Source organism: Phodopus roborovskii, unplaced genomic scaffold, assembly GCF_943737965.1.
Source record: "Phodopus roborovskii unplaced genomic scaffold, PHOROB, whole genome shotgun sequence".
Lineage (NCBI taxonomy): Eukaryota > Metazoa > Chordata > Mammalia > Rodentia > Cricetidae > Phodopus > Phodopus roborovskii.
Window position 1 is genome coordinate 16,464,058 of NW_026125059.1, and position 19,353 is coordinate 16,483,410.

The 19,353-nt window shown below is 38.8% G+C and overlaps 1 protein-coding gene across 1 annotated transcript in view; it reads left to right on the plus strand.

Moving 5' to 3' along the window:
- The window catches only part of Ptprt (protein tyrosine phosphatase receptor type T), a 1,080,054-nt gene that overhangs the window by 704,222 nt on the left and 356,479 nt on the right, over positions 1-19,353 (plus strand). Inside the window, exon 9 of the mRNA XM_051187222.1 lies at positions 19,010-19,119. Coding sequence (XP_051043179.1) covers positions 19,010-19,119 — 110 coding nt within the window. The remainder of the gene's footprint in view (positions 1-19,009; positions 19,120-19,353) is intronic.

The following is a 19,353-nucleotide window of genomic DNA, read 5'->3' on the forward strand; positions in this document are numbered from 1 at the left end:
TTTTACCTTTTATTATCTATATTTTCCCAAATAGAATGAACTCCACAGAGACATGGTTTTTCTCTCTGTTTTGTTTACCATTACAATGCTAGTACTTATAACACTTCCATCTAGATAATACAAAAACATAAATATGTTATCAAATCAATGAGTTCTGAGCCCTAAGAGACAAAATAAATTTTACAACTATTTACCAAAGAAATCAGAAAGACCATTGTTAGAGCTGTTTAATATCCTTAGCAAGCCATGAGAAGATAAGGCTTCTGTGGTTAGCAATATGTTATTATTCTGAAAAAGGAGATTGAGGTAAAGACACATTGGAAATAAGTACAATCATAATTGGATCTTCAGAATTCAAAGTGTGATATCCAACCAATATTACCTGTATAAGTGCAGCTCTTGGGGTAATACAGTGGGATCCTGGGGAGGGACAACCACACAGGGCACTTACTTCCTGCCAGGTACCTTGCTAAACACATTATGAAGTTGAAAAATTAAATGCTCATGACAAATTATGAAGAAGATGCTGGTTTCATAACCTCCTTAAAGCAAGGAGAGTCCACCTAAAGGTGTTAAATAACTTTCTCTTGGTTAGACTGCAGACAAGTACAAACAAAACACAAACCTTGGCAGTATGGGTCCAACCCATGGTCTCAGCTATTTCCCAGTAGTGTCTTATAGGTCCAAGTGATGAAAATATGTGTTTTGATTTAAAATGGTGATTTGATCCCCTTTCTTAAGATGTCTTCCCAAAGAACAGAGACAGATACCTTTAAAATTACTGTGAGTAGCATAAGAGAATGTAACACAGCTACACTGAAAGCAGTTAATACAGAGATGCATGGAAAGCAAAACCCTGGACATTAGGGCTAAAGGCAAGGATGGGATACCAAGAGCTCATCTCCAGATGCCAGCCCACAGGGAACAGGACAAGCATCTCACTCTAAGCTGATGTTCAGGGTATACATGAGGAAAGTAACTTGTTCATGTTTCCTGTTGCTGTGATAAGATGCTCTGACAACAACAACTTAAGGAGGAAAAGTTTATCTTGAGTTTACAGCTTCAGGAGCATAGCAGAGAAATGAAGGTACCAGGGACTTGAAACCACTAGTTACATTGTTTCTGCCGCCAAAAAGATGGGTGTTTGTACTCTGATCACTTTCTCTTTCTTCTGTACACTACCAAGTTGAGCATTGAGACTGACCATAGCAATGTGAAGTTGTTATTGAAACACCCTAATTAAAGGAAGTGCAATGATCTGGATGTCCCAGGCTCTTCCTCCTTAAATATCTAGAAAGTCTCTGTGGAGAACCCTTTAAATACTCTGATTACCATATCCTCACAAGAAAAGTAGAAATCCTTCTCTGGCCAAATAATGCCAGAATGTACCCTGTTCTTCCCTTTCTCTTTGAGTTAGAGAAACTTAAAACCGGGACTTGATCACTAGCAGAATGACCCACAAAGCCAGACCACCTATACTGTCCCACCTCTGATAATACATATTACATGTTTCATGAAGACAGGTTTCTGGACAGATAAAAAGAACTACATTTTTATTAAGGAGGAAAGGATCTGATGTTGCAAAGCCAGGGGCCCTGGGAATTAGAGATAAGAAGTCCTTTTTGTTGTTTTTATAAAGCAAATGCTAGTATCCAGTCTTAAGAATAACTATGTAAACACTTGATATGGAATATATCTCTAGAATGGAAATTAACATTGTAAAGACATAATTTTCCCCACACTTATCTTTTAAAAGAGTTCAAAACTATTTGTGAGATGTGTGGTTAAGGAATAAAGTCTATAAATAAAAGCAAGGTCATAGAATGAAGTTCACTAGAACTAAATTAATGAGATGTTTATTTGTTTTATCCACTTGTACAGAGTTAATTTCACACACACACACACACACACACACACACACAAGCAGTAAAGTGGTTTTAAAACCTATTAAATATAACCTTATACCAACATTTGAAAATTAAGTAACAAGGAAAACTTTCTTAGAAATATATTTAAAACCCAGTAAAGAGGCAAATTTTCATGTAGTTCTATAATATATTCAGAAATAGAATCAATGATAGCTTAACAATTTAGAAGTTTAATGTGCTTTTACACATGTGATCAGATCATCACTGGGAATGTGTGTGTGTGTGTGTGTGTGTGTGTGTGTGTGTGTGTGTGTGTGTATGTTCTTATAACTGGGAATTTGTAACCCAATGCTTCTTACAACCATTCAGAGAGGGAAAATACCAGAACCCCCTTCCCTAATTCATGATGGAGCCATAACCTTGCCTTCCAAGGCAGACAAGTTTATAATGAGAGAAAAAACTTAGGTACAGATACCCCAATCAAAATAGAACTGAAAAACCCAACAGCACATACATGAATAGAAAAATATATTTAAAGAAGCCAACATTAGCTTAAACTTTACAAAATCCATTTATATAATTCACTGCATTAATGTACTAAGAGGGGAGTAAATGTATCATTACTGAAGTGGGTTTAGTTAAAGCCCAGCATTTCAAAATAAAATTTCTTTGAATATGAGTAATAAAATGGACATTTTAACCTGCTAAGTGATAACTACAAGTGACCTACAAATACCACATGCAAAGATAAAAGAACAGCATCATTATCTTTAAAATTGGAAAAACACATGTGTCTATCATTATTCCCATTAAATGCTGTATTGTTGACCCTAAAAGACAAAAATAAAATGAGCTAAAAGATTGGAAAGAACAAGACTGTTATTAGCTACAGATGCTATGATTATTTACATAGATAACCCAAAGAAGTCTGAACACAAATATTAGAATTAAAGTTGATATATTTCCCAAGATATCCACATTGAGGAGAATATTCCATTTCTGTTCACCTAACAAGGATATGGTTTTATTTTTAAGATACTACTTACAATTGCAATTAAAACATATAGAAAGACATGAAGGGAGCCCCCCCAAAGGAAAATTATACTTGGGATGGGAAATGTAATATTATACAGATAGACTAATATAAAAGGCAAATTACCTTCAAGCAATTACAATTAAAAACCCAAACTTTTAAAAATATATATGCTTGTTCAAAAATGTATTTCTCTTAAGAAAAGATTGGTAGCTAAGACAGTCCTGAAGATGAAGTTCAATATTATATGGCTTGTGAGAAAAGTATTCAGTGCTCTTAACCACTCAGCCATCCTCCATCCCCTAGTTTTCTATATATTGAGACAAATCATTATTCATTAAGAGAATGTGATGCTCATATAGGGTTGGTCTAACAGAACAGCTAAACCAAACAGAGCTCTGGAACCACACCTATGTGAAAGTAATAGAAGTTGAAAGCAGCATGGCATAGAAGTCTAGTAATTTATTTTAGTAAATTTATTTAATAAATTTATATTAGGCTGTAAATGTGCATTTAATAAAGGTCATTCTATCAAAGGCATAACTTCCAAACTTATCATGATACCGTTGTCCTTGGAAGACAGAGAGTATTTTTCTTTTTTTTTTTAATTTATTTTATATAACAAAGTCCATTTAAATGAAAACAAACATTTATAGACAATATTTGGGAATTTGGGCGTTGTTCTTTCCAAACTACTTCCTGCTGCTAAGGGGCGCTGTCATGGGGGATTCGAAGAAGATTCAGAAATCCTGGCTGTAGTCTGTAAGGCTGCTTTGTCCAGCTGTTTTGAATGTAGGATCACCTTGTACTCTGTTTCAGGTGATCTGGCTTGATCAAACCACATTAGTCTGGAAGGAATCCACATCTTTTCATTTTCTGTGGAAACAAAAATAGAAATCCTTTTCCCCAGTAACTTGTCCTTGAACATAAATTTTGGAGTCAAAGCATTTTTTTTTAAATTTGATTTATTATTTTACATGTCGATCCCAGTTCCCTCTCCCCCCTTCCATCCTTCCTTCCCTCCCTTTTACCCTCTCTGCCCTCTCACATGCACTCTAACCACCCTCACCTCCCATCCCCCCACCCCAATTCCATATGTAGGGGAATGCCATCCAGTTAGGGTCATGTAGATCTGACAGGTCATGTGAAGTAGGGACTAGGGCTTCTCTCCTATCTCTAGATTAAGGCAGTTACCACTCCATGGGGGATGTGTTCCCAAAGTCCTTTTGTGCACCAGGGATACATCCTGGCTCCACTGTCTGAGGTCCCTTAGACTGCTCAGTCCTTCTGGATGAGACCCATATTCAGGGGGGCCTGAGTCAGTCCCATGATGGCTTCCCAGCTATTGGTCTAGTGGCCTTAAGTTCCTCCTTGTTCAGGTAAGCTGTCTGTATGTGTTTCTGCCCCCTGGTCTTGTCCTCTCCATCTGCATCTGGGTTCTAGTTCAACTCAGTGTTTATGTATGGGTGTTTGATCCTGTTTCCAACAGGCATTAGTTGAGGGCTCCATGGATCAGTTAGTTGTTGATCTCACTATCCGGGAAGGGCATTTATGATAGCCTTTCCATGAAAGCTCAAATTGTTAGTTGGGAACAGTCTTGTAGTTCTCTAGATCTTTCTTTGTGTTCAATTTTATCTTCAAACCAATATTGGCTCTCTCTTTTATGTTCTCTCTCTCTCTCTCTTTCTCTCTGTCTCTGTCTCTCTCTCTCTCTCCTCACTTTCCTGTCTTCTATTCCTAACCAGGCTCAATCTTCCTGGTCACACATGTTTTCCTTTCCTCCCCCCTCGTTTTCTCCTACTTCTCTCTCCATTCGCTGCCCCCCCCACTTCCCCTGAGCTCTGGGGAATTTGTCCCTTCCCAGTTCTGTGAGGGACTTTATATGAATCTCTTAGAATACACCTTGTATCCTAGTTCCTCTGGTGGTGTGAATTATAGGTCTTTGATCTAGGTCTAAAATCCATATATGAGTGAGTACATACTGTGTTCCTCTTTTTGTGACTAGGTTACCTCATTCAGGATGGTTTCTTCAAGTGCCATCCACTTCCCTGCGAATTTCAAGATACCTATTTTTATCTGCAGAGTAGTATTCCATTGTGTAGATGTGCCACATCTTCATTAACCATTCTTCAATTGAGGGGCATCTAGGTTGCTTCCAGGTTCTTGCTATTACAAATAGTGCTGCTATGAACATAGTTGAACAGATGTCTTTATTTCATGGATGTGAATCCTTTGAGTATATGCCTAAGAGGGGGATTGCCAGGTCCTGTGGTAAATTAATTCCCATTTTCCTGAAGAACCACCATACTGATCTCCAAAATGGCTGTATGAGTTTGCACCAGCAGTGGAGGAGTGTTCTTCTTTCTTCACATCCTCTCCAACATGAGTCATCATTGGTGTTTCTAATTTTAGGCATTCTGGCAGGAGTAAGATAGTATCTCAAAGTTGTTTTGATTTGCATTTCCCTGATAGCTAAGGATGTGGAGCATTTTCTTAAGCGTCTTTCAGCCTTTTTGATTTCCTCTATTGAGAATTCTTTCTTCAGTTCTGTACCCCATTTTATAATAGGGTTATTTGGTGTTTTGTTGACTAGTTTCTTGAGTTCTTTGTATATTTTGGAGATAAGCCCTTTGTCGGATATAGGATTGGTGAAAATCTTTTCCCAGTCTGTGGGCTGCCGTTTGGTCTTGTCTACTGTGTCCTTTGCCTTACAGAAGCTTCTAAGTTTGAAGAGGTCCCATTTATTAATTGTTTCTCTCAGTGTCTGTGCCCCTGGAGTTATGTTCAGGAAGCAGTCTCCTATAACAATTTGTCCTACTTTTCTCTTCTAAGAGGTTCAATGTGGTTGGATTGATGTTGAGGTCTTTGATCCATTTGGACTTGAGTTTTGTGCAAGGCGACAGACATGGGTCTATCTGCAGTCTTCTACACACCCTCATCCAATTGTGCCAGCACCATTTGTTGAAGATGCTGTCTTTGCCCCATTGTATAATTTTAGCTGTTTTGTCGAAAATCAGGTGTTCATAGGTGTGTGGGTTAATATCAGGATTTTCAATTCGATTCCATTGGTCTACCTGTCTATTTTTATGCCAATACCAGGCTGTTTTCAGAACTATAGCTCTGTAGTAGAGCTTAAAGTCAGGAATGGTGATGCCTCCTGAAGTTCTTTTATTGTATAGGGTTGTTTTGGCTATCCTGGTCTTTTGTTTTTCCATATAAAGTTGATTATTATCCTTTCAAGGTTGGTGAAGATTGTGGTGGGATTTTGATGGTGATTGCATTGAATCTGTAGATTGCTTTTGGCAAGATTGCCATTTTTACTATGTTTATCCTACCTATCCAAGAGCATGGGAGATCTTTCCATTTTCTGGTATCTTCTTTAATTTCTTTCTTTAGAATCACAAAGTTCTTATCATATAGGTCTTTTACTTGTTTGGTAAGCATTACACCAAGATACTTTATGTTGCTTGTGGCTATTGTAAAGGGTGATGTTTCTCTGATTTCTTTCTCTGTCTCTTTGTCATCTGAAAAAAGTAGGGCTACTGATTTTTTTGAGTTTATCTTGTATCCTGCTAGTTTTCTGAAGGTGTTTATCAGCTGTAGGAGTTCCCTGGTAGAGTTTATTGGGTCGCTTATGTAAACTATCATATCATCTGCAAATAGAGACAGTTTGACTTCTTCCTTTCCAATATGGATCCCCTTGATCTCCTTTTGTTGTCTTATAGCATTAGCTAGAACTTCTAGTACGATGTTGAAGAGATAGGGAGAGAGAGGGCAGCCTTGTCTTGTTCCTGATTTTAGAGGAATTGGCTTAAGTTTCTCTCCATTCAGTTTGATGTTGGCAGTTGCTTTGCTGTATATTGCTCTTATGTTTAGGTATGTTCCTGTTATCCCTGACCTCTCCAATACCTTTATCATGAAAGGGTGTTGAATTTTGTCAAAGGCTTTTTCTGCATCTAGGGAGATAATCATATGGTTTTTCTTTTTCTGTTTGTTTATATGGTGGATCATGTTGATAGATTTTTGTATGTTAAACCATCCCTGAATTCCAGGGATGAAGCTTACTTGATCATGGTGGATGATTTCTCTGATGTATTCTTGAATTCGGTTTGCCAGTATTTTATTGAGTATTTTTGCATCGATGTTCATCAGGGATATTGGTCTGTAGTTTTCTTTCTTAGTTGTGTCTTTGTGAGGCTTGGGTACCAAGGTTATTGTGGCCTCATAAAAAAGAGTTTGGCAATGAACCTTCTGTTTCTATCTTGTGAAACAGTTTGAGGAGTAGTGGTATTAGTTTTTCCTTGAATGTCTGGTAGAATTCTGCGCTGAATCCATCTGGCCCTGGACTTTTTTTGGTTGGAAGGCTTTCGATGACTGCTTCTATTTCATTGCGGGTTAGAGGTCTATTTAAGTTGTTTGTCTGTTCTTGATTTAATTTTGGTAAGGGATAGTTATCCAGAAATTTGTCCATTTCCTTTCAATTTTCAACTTTTGTGGAATACAGATTTTCAAAGTATGACCTGAAAATTGTCTGGATTTCCTCTGTGTCTGTTGTTATGTTCCCCTTTTCATTTTTGATTTTGTTACCTTGCATGTTCTCTCTGTGCTTTTTCAATAATTTTGATAAAGGTTTGTCTATCTTGTTGATTTTCTCAAAAAGCCAACTCTTCATTGCATTGATTTTTTGTATTGTTTTCCTGGTTTCTATTTTGTTGATTTTGGTCCTCAAGTTGATTATTTCCTGGCGTCTACTCCTACGGGGTGAATTCGCTTCTCTCTGTACTAAGGCTTTCAGTTGCACTGTTAATTCTCTTATGTGACTATCCTCTATTTTCTTCAGATGGGCACCTAGTGCAATGAACTTCCCTCATAGCACTGTTTTCAAGGTGTCCCATAAGTTCAGGTATGTTGTATCCTCATTCTCGTTGAATATTAGGAAGTCCTTAATTTCTTCCTTTACTTCTTCTTTGACCCAGGAGTGGAGCAATTGCACATTGTTCAGTTTCCATGAGTTTGCAGGTTTTCTGCTATTTGTGTTCTTGTTGAATTCCAATTTTAAAGCATGGTGGTCCAATAAGATACAGGGGACTATGCCTATTCTCTTGTATCTGTTGAGGTTTGTTATGTCACCTAGTATGTGGTCGATTTTAGAGAAGGTTCCATGTGGAGCAGAGAAGAAGTTATATTCTTTTGTCTTTGGATGGAATGTTCTATAGATGTCTGTTAACCCCAGTTGAGACATAACTTCTGTTAATTCTTTTGTTTCTTTGTTGAGTTTCTGATTTGTGGTCCTGTCTGGTGTTGAGAGTGGTGTACTGAAGTCTCCCACTATAAGTGTGTGAGGTTTTATATGAGCTTTGAGTTTTAGTAGTGTTTCTTTTACAAATGTGGGTGACTTTGTATTAGGGGCATAGATGTTCAGAACTGAGACTTAGTGTTGATGGATTTCTCCTGCGATGAACATGAAATGACCGTCTTCATCTCTTTTGACTAATTTTGGTTTGAAGTCTAACTTGTTAGATATTAGGATGGCTACGCCTGCTTGCTTCTTATTTCCATTTGATTGGAAAATCTTTTCCCAACCCTTTACCCTGAGGTAATGTCTATCTTTGAAGCTTAGATGTGTTTCTTGTATGCAGCAGAAGGATAGATTCTGTCTTCTTATCCATTCTGTTAGCCTGTGTCTTATTATAGGTGAGTTAAGACCATTAATGTTGAGGGTGAGTAATGACCATTGATTGTTGATGCTTGTTTGATTTAGGTTTGTTGTTGGCAGTGGTCTTGTGAATATATTAGTTCTGCTTTACCCTTGGTTTCTGGTGTAGTTGGATTATCTGTTGCCTACATTTTTGTGGGCGTAGTTACCTTCCTTGGGTTGGAATTTTCCTTCCAATACTTTCTGTAGGGCTGGATTTGTAGATACGTATTGGGAAAATCTGGTTTTGTCATTAAATGTCTTGTTTTCTCCATCTATAGTGATTGAGAGTTTTGCTGGTTATAGTAGCCTAGGCTGGCATCTGTGTTTTCTTAATACTTTTAGAACATCTATCCAGGACCTTCTGGCCTTGAAGGTTTCCATGGAAAAGTCAGGTGTAATTTTGATCGGTCTGCCTTTATATGTTACCTGTCCTTTTTCCTTCGCTGCTCTTAATATTCTTTCTTTATTCTGTATGCTAGGTGTTTTGATTATTATATGTCGAGGGGTCTTTTTTCTTTGGTCCAGCCTATTTGGGGTTCGGTATGCTTCTTGTACTTTCATGGGCATGTCCTTCTTCAGATTTGTAAAGTTTTCCTCGATGATTTTGTTGAGTATGTTTTCGGCACCTTTGAGCTGAGCTTCCTCACCTTCCTCTATGCCTATTATTCTTAGGTTTGGCCTTTTCATGGTGTCCCACATTTCCTGGATGTTTTTGTGTTAATGATTTGTTTGATTTGTGATTTTCTTTTGTCAAAGAATCTATTTCTTCTAGTTTATCTTCTGTGCCTGAGATTCTCTCTTCCATCTCTTGAATTCTGTTGGTTATGCTTGTGTCCGTAGTTGCCGATTTTTTCCCAGTTTTTCTATTTCCAGCATTCCTTCAGTTTGTGCTGCCTTTATTTTCTCTATTTCAGTTTTCAAGTCTTGAACTGTTTCCTTCACCTGCTTAATTGTTTTTTCTTGGCTTTCTGTACTTTCCTTAAAGAATTTGTTCATTTCTTTCACTTTTTTGTTTGTTTTTTCCTCCATTTTTTAAGGGATTTTCTCACTTCTTCTTTGAGGGCCTCTATCATTTTTATAATGGTAATTTTTAAGTAGTTCCCTTCTGCTTCCTCTGCTTTGTTGTTGTGTTCCATTCTAGTTGGTGTAGATTCCCTAGATTCTGGTGGTGTCATGCTTGTCTTTCTGTTGTTAGGTGTTTCTTGTATTGCCTTCTTCCCATAGCTTCTTCCAGTAGGTGTTGGCGGGGTCTCCCCCTCTCTCTATGGTACCCCGGTGGGCTTATGTGGGTCTGAGATTCAATATCTGTAGCTCTGTGTGGTCCAATCTCTCTAGGAGGTTTCCCCACAGACAGAGACCCAGGGATGGGGTCAAGGATGAGGATACAGTTGAAGATGCCAGCAGGTACTCTCAGTGGTCCCGAAGAGATAGGCAGATCTCTGGGAGGGGCCTGGGACTCCAGCAGAGGACTGGAGGTGGGGTCAGAGACCAAGCAGGTGGAAATTACGGGTGGTCCTGCGTGGATAGTCAGGTCTCCTTTATTCAGAGTTGCTCCTAGAAGTCTCCATAGGGTGGACTGTTGGCTCCACCCTCTGTCCCAGTGCTCAGCCAGAGCGCCAGGACCATGGGTGGGGTAGGGCACAGGGTAGGGGGGGTAGGCTCGCGGTGGGGATGGGTGGGGGTGTATCAGAGCTCCAAGGGTGCTCTCGATGGGGACAGGAGACAGGAGCAGAAGGATCAGGGGCCAACCCAGGGAGTACGACAGAGAGTATTTTTCAACATGACTACTTTGTTTGGGTTTCTCAGAAGCTAAATCTACAATAAGGATTTCAATAGAAGAGTACTTAGGAGGTCACACTGGACATGGAGAGGGAGAGTCAGGGAAGGGAAGATGGAATCAAGGTGACACATGTTAACCAGCAACTCCATCAAACACTAGGTTTTAGAACAGTGCCCTTCAAAGTGTGGCCCAAACACAGCCACTGATTCTTTCATTCTTTCTCCATGGTAGATTAGTGTAAATCCATACAATGAGTGTTTTAAAAAGAGAAACTTTTATTTGATTGTTTCTTTTAGATGTCATTTTTAGTTACTAATTTTGTTTTCCCAATGACTCATGCTTAGAGCCATTGATAACAGCATCAGTCTACCATGTGTTGGAAATTGTCTTCATCATCATCACTAACACCTGCCCCAAACACCCACATATACATACCACTGGTTTCAGTGTTTAAGACTTTTATTAGAGCCAGTAGAAGGTGGAGTGATCAAACTGATGGTGAAGAAATATAGGTACCTGTTCATCACCTTACTTTCTCTTCTGATTAAAAGATGTTTTAGAAACGATACTCTCATTACTTCCCCTCTGTATTACCAGGTTTATGCCTATGGCCTTAGGTAAAGAGAAAACAAGGTATTTGAGTGTGTGCATTGTTCAGGAAGATGGAGTCGGTACACCAACAGTTTCTGCTACTGTTTGCCTTTCTCTCAATCTCATACAAAAATTGAAGGCCCCTGATAAATTCAATCATATTAAAATTAATAGCTGATCTATATCCAAAGGCAAATATAGGACATACAGTGCGAGATTTCCTGATGTTGTTGTTGTTGGTGGTGGTGGTAGTGTGTGTGTGTGTGTGTGTGTGTGTCACACGCTAGGGATAGAACCCAGGGCTCTGAATGTGACAGGCATATACTCTGCTCCTGAGCTGTAGCCCAGCCAAGAGTTTTTTCTTTAAATATAAGGTTTGTTTATGAAATAAAGGAACCAGTAAATCAACAAAGAGGCAATACAGCCAATAAATATTAACAGATGTTCACCTTAATTAGTAAATAGGTAGAAACAGAAATCTTTATGGAGTGTAATTTACACTTACTAGGTGACCTAGGCTTTCAAAGCTGATAATGCCAAGTGTTTTTAAGGTTATAGAAATATGGGAACTTATAGGACACTGAACAAGAGAGCCCCAATTTTGTCACCACTTTGGAAAACAATTTGCTAGTACTCAGGACATCTGTAGACTGATAAGCCCTTTGGTTCATCTATCTCAAAGTATGCCTTGGCAGCTATGGATGCTCTGTGAGGATTGATCAATCATCCCAGGATGGAGCTGAAAAAGAAACTGTTCAAGCACTGGAGGGTGCTGGGATGACAAAGGGCGGACCACGAGGCACCACGCCAAGAAGTGGCATCCAGAGCATCTGCCAAATTTAGCCTGTCTGTAAGAAAAGGAGACCACACCTGAAGCAGGTCTGACTGGCTCAGAAGGGAAAGACAGCCCCTTCAAAGCCAACCTGGACCTCTGAGCCACCTCCCAAATAACAGATGATAAAAGTCCACAGGGTGTAGATAGGTAGAATCTTAAAGATGAGCACTATAGTCCCTTTTTCTTCTACCAGAAGGTTCTCAACTGTAGCCAAAAGCCTTGAGTGTACCTTAATGGCATCTGGTATACATTGAAACAGATTTAAAAGGCAGCATAGTCATGTGAGCCATACAGAAGAAGGATCCATCTGGAAATAACTCTGTGTTCAATCTGAAGTAGAGTGATAAGATAAACCTGGAAAAATGACAGTCATGAACTGAAGAGTAATAAAACACAGTTGATGGATCTCCAGATGTCCTAGAATAATAAATGGAAGTCTTGGATCACCAGCTCTGTGTATATAAGGGAAGAAAGAAAAACTAAATGACCTATTGTTCTGGGATATGCATTTGTATTGGTGACTCCAAATAAGAATTTACGGTGATTAACATGAAACTCTGTAGTGTCTGGTATGTTGATGTTCATGATAAAGGGGAAAAAAGGAGCCAGTGAGGTGAGGCATGAAGTGTGTAATACCTTTCTTTTTATAGAATCATCTATCATGTGATTAGTTTATAATCATTCTGTAAACACAGACAAGTTTTACATGTTTACATTTTGCAAAGAAAAAGAGAAACTTTTTATTATAATGCAAAATAAGAGAAAGAGTAATAAAATTACGAAAATGAAATTTGTAGGAAACAAGGGACACAAATAGAAGAAATAATGAGGGAAGACTTGCGTAGTGTTACAGAGTAGAAGAACCCATGAATATAGAGACGACCTTTGCACTCAAAAGAAGAGAAAAATAAAACTACAAGAATCAATGACATCTTGAAATTCGCATGCAAATAGATGGAAGTAGAAGATACCATTCTGAGTGAGGTAACCCAGACACAGAAAGGCAAACATTGTATGTTTTCACTTATAAGTGAATATTAGACATAGAACAAAGGATAACCAGTGTACAATCCATAACCCCAGAGAAGCTAGGAAACAAGGAGGATCCTAAGAGAGACATACATTTTCCCTGAGAAGGGGAAAGGGACAAGATCTGAGTAAATTGGGAGTATGGCAGAGAGGGAGATAGGAGAAAGAGGAAGGCAGAAGAGGGTGGAAGAACATAAAGGATCAGGAAGGTCAAGTTTGGAAGAACAGAGAAGAAGAGCAAGAAAAGAGATACCTTAATAGAGGGAGCTGTTATAGGCTTAACAAGAAACCTGCACTAGGGAAATCTCAAGGAATCCACAAGGATGACTCCCAACTAAGAACCTAAGCAACAGTGGAGAGGATACCTTAAATGCTCTTCCCCTATAATGAAATTGATGACTATCTTCAATGCCATGCTAGAGTCCTCATCCAGTAACTGATGGAAGCAAAAGCAGAGATTCACAGCTAAGCACTAAATCAAATCCTGGAATCCAGTGAGAGAGAGGGAGAAGTGGTGAACAGAGAGGTCAAGACCATGCTGGGGAAACCCACAGAAACAACAGACCTGAGCAAGTGGGAACTCACGGACCCTAGACTGACAGTTGGGGAACCTGCATAAAACCAAACAAGGTCCCCTGAAAATGGGTATCAGCTGGGAGGCCTAGTCAGTCTATGGGGCCTCTGGCAGTGGAACATATATTTGCCCCTAGTGCAGGAATGAGCTGTGGGAGCCCATTCCCTATAGAGGGATACTCTCTCACCCTAGGTACATGGGAAAGGGCCTTGGTCTTGCCCTGAATGATGTGACAGACTTTGATGATCTTCCATGGGAGGCCTCACCCTCTCTAAGGGATGGATGGGGGGAGGAATAGGGGGAAATGGAAGGATGGGAGGGAGAGGGAACTGGAATTGGTGGAATTGATATGTAAAATAAGACTTTTAATTTAAATAAAAAATAAATTAAATAACTATTAATTCTGTTGGAATAGCTCTGAAATTTTATAAAATTATTTCTAAGTTCTCCTGACTACTTTTTTTTTTATACCAGATCTCATGTAACCTTGGTTACTATCAAACCTGTTAGGTAGACAAGGATGGCTTTGAGCCTCTTGTCCTCTCACCTCTGACTCCCTAGGCACTAAAATTTCCAAGTTTATGTTCTTCTTGAAGACTCAGTGGATAACCATACCCTAGAAGCATTGAAAAGGAATAATAATGAAAGAGAAGTGCTTGTTCTGCCAAGTATTAAAACATGTCATCCGAAACTATAGGGAGACACTGTCATACTAGGAGCTATGACTCTGAAGGCTGAAAACATATGCCAGGCTGTAAAATAACCCATCATGGAAAGGCAGCATGTTAAATCACAGTGGAAAGTTTTCACTGGCCAAATAATTGTCCTAAGAACATAGTGAAGAATTATGGGTAAATTTTCTATTCTACTGTATACAATGTAGAAAATAAATTCCAAATGGATGACAGTATTAGATATAAAACAACAACAAAAAAACATATCAGTCAATAAAAATGTCATAAGATAATTACTCATTGGTACTTTCTATTGGCCTGATCTGTGATGAGAAAGAGAATTTATCAGCTGGAAAGGCGAGGTAGCCTACTGATACTCGCTGAATTTCATCACCATATCCCCCATCAGACAAACCTCTTCCTTCACCATCCCTCGAACTTTCTCGCCAAGCTAACCCTCTGCTACTCAATAGTCCCTCTTCCACTAGACAAACCCTCCCCATCTTGAGACATTCAGATGAATCAGTAGAAACCCCATTTGTCTCTTTATTTCACTGTCTACTCCTCAATGATTCAAATGTCTCAACTCTCCCCAATCTCTTGCACTCCTGAAAGACAGGTTATCCCCCATTTTGAGAAATAAGATGCTGTTAGGATACTGAAGTTCCCTGGCCTAAGCAGCTCCAACAGTTTATCCTCTTTTAACCTCTCACAGTGATAAAGGGACTTTTACTCACCCAATCCTGCTCTTGTCTTTTCAGAGTACTCCCAAATCAGCCCCTTTCTCTTTTCTACACTTCCAACTCATGGCCCTTTTTGGATCATTTTTGACTGGCCTACCCATGTGGTGACCCTTCCCATCTTTGGAAATGGATCCTCCCCCCCCCCCGCGACTTCTTATCTCTGTTGTCTTTATTTTTCCTTGCCCTTCATAACTAAAAGTCTTTGCTCATCATACCTCATCTTCTCCTTTTTTGGCCCTCTCCAGCTAGTGTTCTAGAACCAGTCTCCCTAAAGCATTACTACTCCAACCATATGTGTTGGACTAGATTAATAGCAACCTCAAGGCCTTCTGAGTTGACCATTCAACCATATCCATCACTATTAACCAGTCCATTCCCAACTTCCTCTCTCTCCATAGCTGCTGCAGTGACAACTCAACTCCCTGGTTTCCTAGTTGCTTCTCTCTTCATTGGTTCCTAGTGTCCTCATGTGTTTTCCTCCTCATTGTTGAGACAAGTTTCTCTTAGCTGAGTCTGAGACTGCCTTTCCCTTATTTCCTATAGTCTTGCTGCTGGACTTATTCCCAGGACATAATTTCAATATCTAAACATTGGCGTCGGTCTTGTCTCTCCAATGGCTATTCAAGTCTGAGAAAAGCAGAGGTACCAGATTCCTCTCCAAAACTAGTCATCCTTTAAGATACTTCCCTATATGAACAACAGTCTGATTTCTGAGTTATATTTAACAGTGCTGGGGCCCTCCCTGATAAATCCTGTCATCTTTGCCTTCATCCATCATCATCAATTCATGCTAGTTTAGCAAGACAGAAATCTACAGTTCATTTCTCTTCTATACTCCTTGCCCTTCTGCAAGTTAATATCCTTTGTCTCCAAAATGACTACAGACTTCCTAACTGATTTTTCTCTTTCCACTCTTGACCTTAGAAAGCTATCTACCATACTTCCAATACTCTCTGCCTTTACCTTAGGTACTTCTACATATCCATCAACTCTAATTTACTTGCCACTCAATATTTTGGCTGGCTAGCCTAGCTTTTCTCTGTTCATTGTTCTTCTAGTACCATATACCCTTAAATTAAATTATCTATGGGTATAGTTATTTAACACATGTCTACATCCTGGATCACAAGCTTTAGGAGGATTTGGCCACATTTCTCTTTGCTATTTTTATATCCCTAATATTGATAGCAGTCCCCTCATCACATTAATTAAGATATACTTGCAGAGTTGGGAGGGGCTTAGCAAGAAGCAATAAGAAGTCTGACTCATTTTAAAAGATTCTAGCTACCTAAAAGTTTTAAAAGGCAAGCGAAAATCTGGCATTTATAAAAAGAACAAAAATAGTGCACACCTTTAATCCCAGCAGAGACAGGCAGATCGCTGTGAGTTTGAGGCCAACCTGGTCTACAAAGTGAGTGTCAGGACAGCCAGGGCTATACAGAGAAACCCTGTTTCAAAAAACAAAAACAAAAAAAGGAACAGAAATAAAAATTCTATTTGTAAGCTATGCAAATGTAAGTGTATCTTTACAAAGGGATGATAGTGACAATTCCATAAAAGGTGAGCAAAAATGAATACACATACAGGGAGATGAGCACAGGGTGTTGAGCGCATGTTCCTAAAAGAATCAATGCAAATGACTAATTAAATGTGAAAAAACGTGTTTTCCAGTGTTCTAAAAATGGCACATATAATTAATTTTTTAAATAGTCAATGTGGGCAGAAATTGAGCCTAGGCATATTCTTGTGTTAGGAACCCAAACTTACACAGACTTTCTGGGAGGCAATCTGGTAATATGTGTCAAAATCCCTAAAAATAAGATCTATTTAGGCCTAGTAAATTAATTGCCACTAATTTGTCTTGAGGACACAAACAAAGTTGCACACAGTTTCTTATGTATAAGAATGCCCATCAAAAGATCTGAAATTGTGAAATTTGTAAGACCTTGAATGGATCTGGAAAATATTATATTAAGTCAGGTGATCCAGGCACAGAATTTCAGATATTACATGCTATCTCTTGTATACAGCTCTGAGCATCTTATTTTTATGAGTACATTTTTGAGGGAGTGAGTTTTGGTCAGAGTCTTGCCTCTCCAAAGGGGCCCATGAGAGGGGAAATATGGATTTTAAGTAAGGAACACAAGAAAGGAACACAACACATATAACATGAAGATGAACAGGGCCACTAGAAGCATAAGGGCACAGGCAGGGGCAGGAAATGGAGGAAGGATGTTCAACGGCAAAGAACATATAAACATCTCATAAGGAAACCTGTACTTAATGTGGTAATTGAAAAATAAATCATGTTAATCCATAATCAGGAAATATTTCAACCAGCTTTACACTCAATAAGAAAGAACAATTGCTATGGCCATAAAGCAGTCACATGCTTCCAAGTGGCCATTAAAATGTCTGATCTCAAAAAAAAAAAAATTGAGAAATTTAGGGATTTTTAATGTTCATGATTTTCTAATTAAGAAAAAGATAAAATATGACATACATGTGGTTGACTAATTTCAAAAAAATATATCTTAAAAATTTATATGTAGCTATATTTCCATACAATACTGAAAATCTATCTTTGGATTTAGATATGAGTGATTTTGTTCATCTTCTTTTAAGATTTATGTTTGTTTGTTTTTCATTTTTTATGTCTCTCACACCTTTTGTTGAAAATAGATTCTTTTCTCATGCTGTATATCCTGATTACAGTTTCCTTTCCTTCTACCCGTCTCAGCTCCTCCTATCCTCCTATCCAGACCCACTCCCTTTCTGTCTCTCATTAGAAAAGAAGAGGCTTCTAAGAGATTAAAAAAAAATAAAGTGAAATATAAAATTCCAAAACCTCATCAAAATTGGACAAGACAAAGCAACAGAAGGAAGGAAGCCCGAGAGAAGATACAAGAATCCAGGAGCCACTGGCTCACACACCCAGGGGTCTCACAAAAACACCACACTGAAGCTATCATATATATTCAGGGGACCTGGTGCAGACCAGAACATCTTTTTGTATATTCTTACTATCAACAAATTTTATGTATCATGTCCATAATGTGAGAAACCTAAATGCATCTTAATTTGACAGTGGGGAACTGAATGCAGCATATGGCTCAGGCTCTATCCAGAGAGGCATAGCATGACGATTAAGAGTATATGCTCTGAAGCTCACAGACAGGTGTTCCATTTCCTCTTTACAACTTAAGAGTGGGATGACCTTGACCAAGTTATTTCATCCTCACAGCTTCACTTCCTTTATCAGCATGAAGGAGATAATACACTAGGCAAAGCTCTTTTGTAGCTTAAGTGAAATAACGTATGTAAAATTCTGAACAAAGAGTAAGCACTAAGTAAGGGTACCTGCTTTTATAATGCTGAAGTATAAATAGACTTGGTAATGATTTACATGAATTCTTCATTCCCTAAGGGCTTATAAGTAGAAGTTTTGGGAATCATTTATTTTCTGGCTCAGCATCTTCCAGATTGTTTTGTGAGGATGCTGGAACTAGCTAGAAGATGCTGATGGAAAGACTGGCTTATTACAGAAGCAGTCCCAGGAAAAGTGTACTCATTAAGGCCAAATACTGGCATAGTCATACATCTACCCCTTCATCCAACCAACAAGTAGATTTTAAACATCTACCCAACAAGGGATTAAGAGACACAGCAGCATGAGTCAGATGGCTTTTTGGACCAAGATGAGATTGTTCTAATTAGGCACACGGTTACTGCTACATCTAGGAATTAAGAAAACAAAGAAACATTTTATAAAGTTGGGGAAAACTTGGCAGGGCCAGGGGACTGAGTTTTGCATACATCAAACCACAGTCCTAAAGCAGATTGAAACCTACTTACATCCCCTGTGACTGATCAGGTTTACTTCATTAGTAGTCTTCTTCAGTAAGTGAATGAGAAACTGTCAGTCTATGAGTCAAATCCATCCCATTGTCTGATTTTGTTAAGTTTTATCGAAATTCATCCATATTTATTTACATATTATCCATGGCTATTTTCGTGCTACAATGGCAGAGTCAAGATATTGGACCAGAGATAGTATCAGCCATCGGTCCTAATATATAATGTCTAGTCTTTTATTGAAAGTTTGACATTTGTGTTCTTGGTCAGTAGAGATGGAGAAATGATGTGGGAGGTGACATCAGGCTTACAATTTTTTCCTTCTATAGTTCCAGGAGCTGTTCCTCTTGAGTCCATCCAAGGCGGGCCCTTTGAGGAGAAGATCTACATCCAGTGGAAACCTCCCAATGAGACCAATGGGGTCATCACACTCTATGAGGTAAGGAGGCTCCTAGGTCACTTCAGTTGGTTCAGCTTCATTCAATGATGACTACTCATTCATTTGAGGGTATAAGAGGTGAGTGAGACACAACTTGGGCACATAGTTGGGCTGTTTTTATTATCCCAAAGATAATGCATGTAGAAATACCATGCATTGATATGATCATGGTTAGGAACGATCCCTTGTGCAAATGGGTCAATAGTTCTAGCCACCAAATATAAAAGAGAAGAC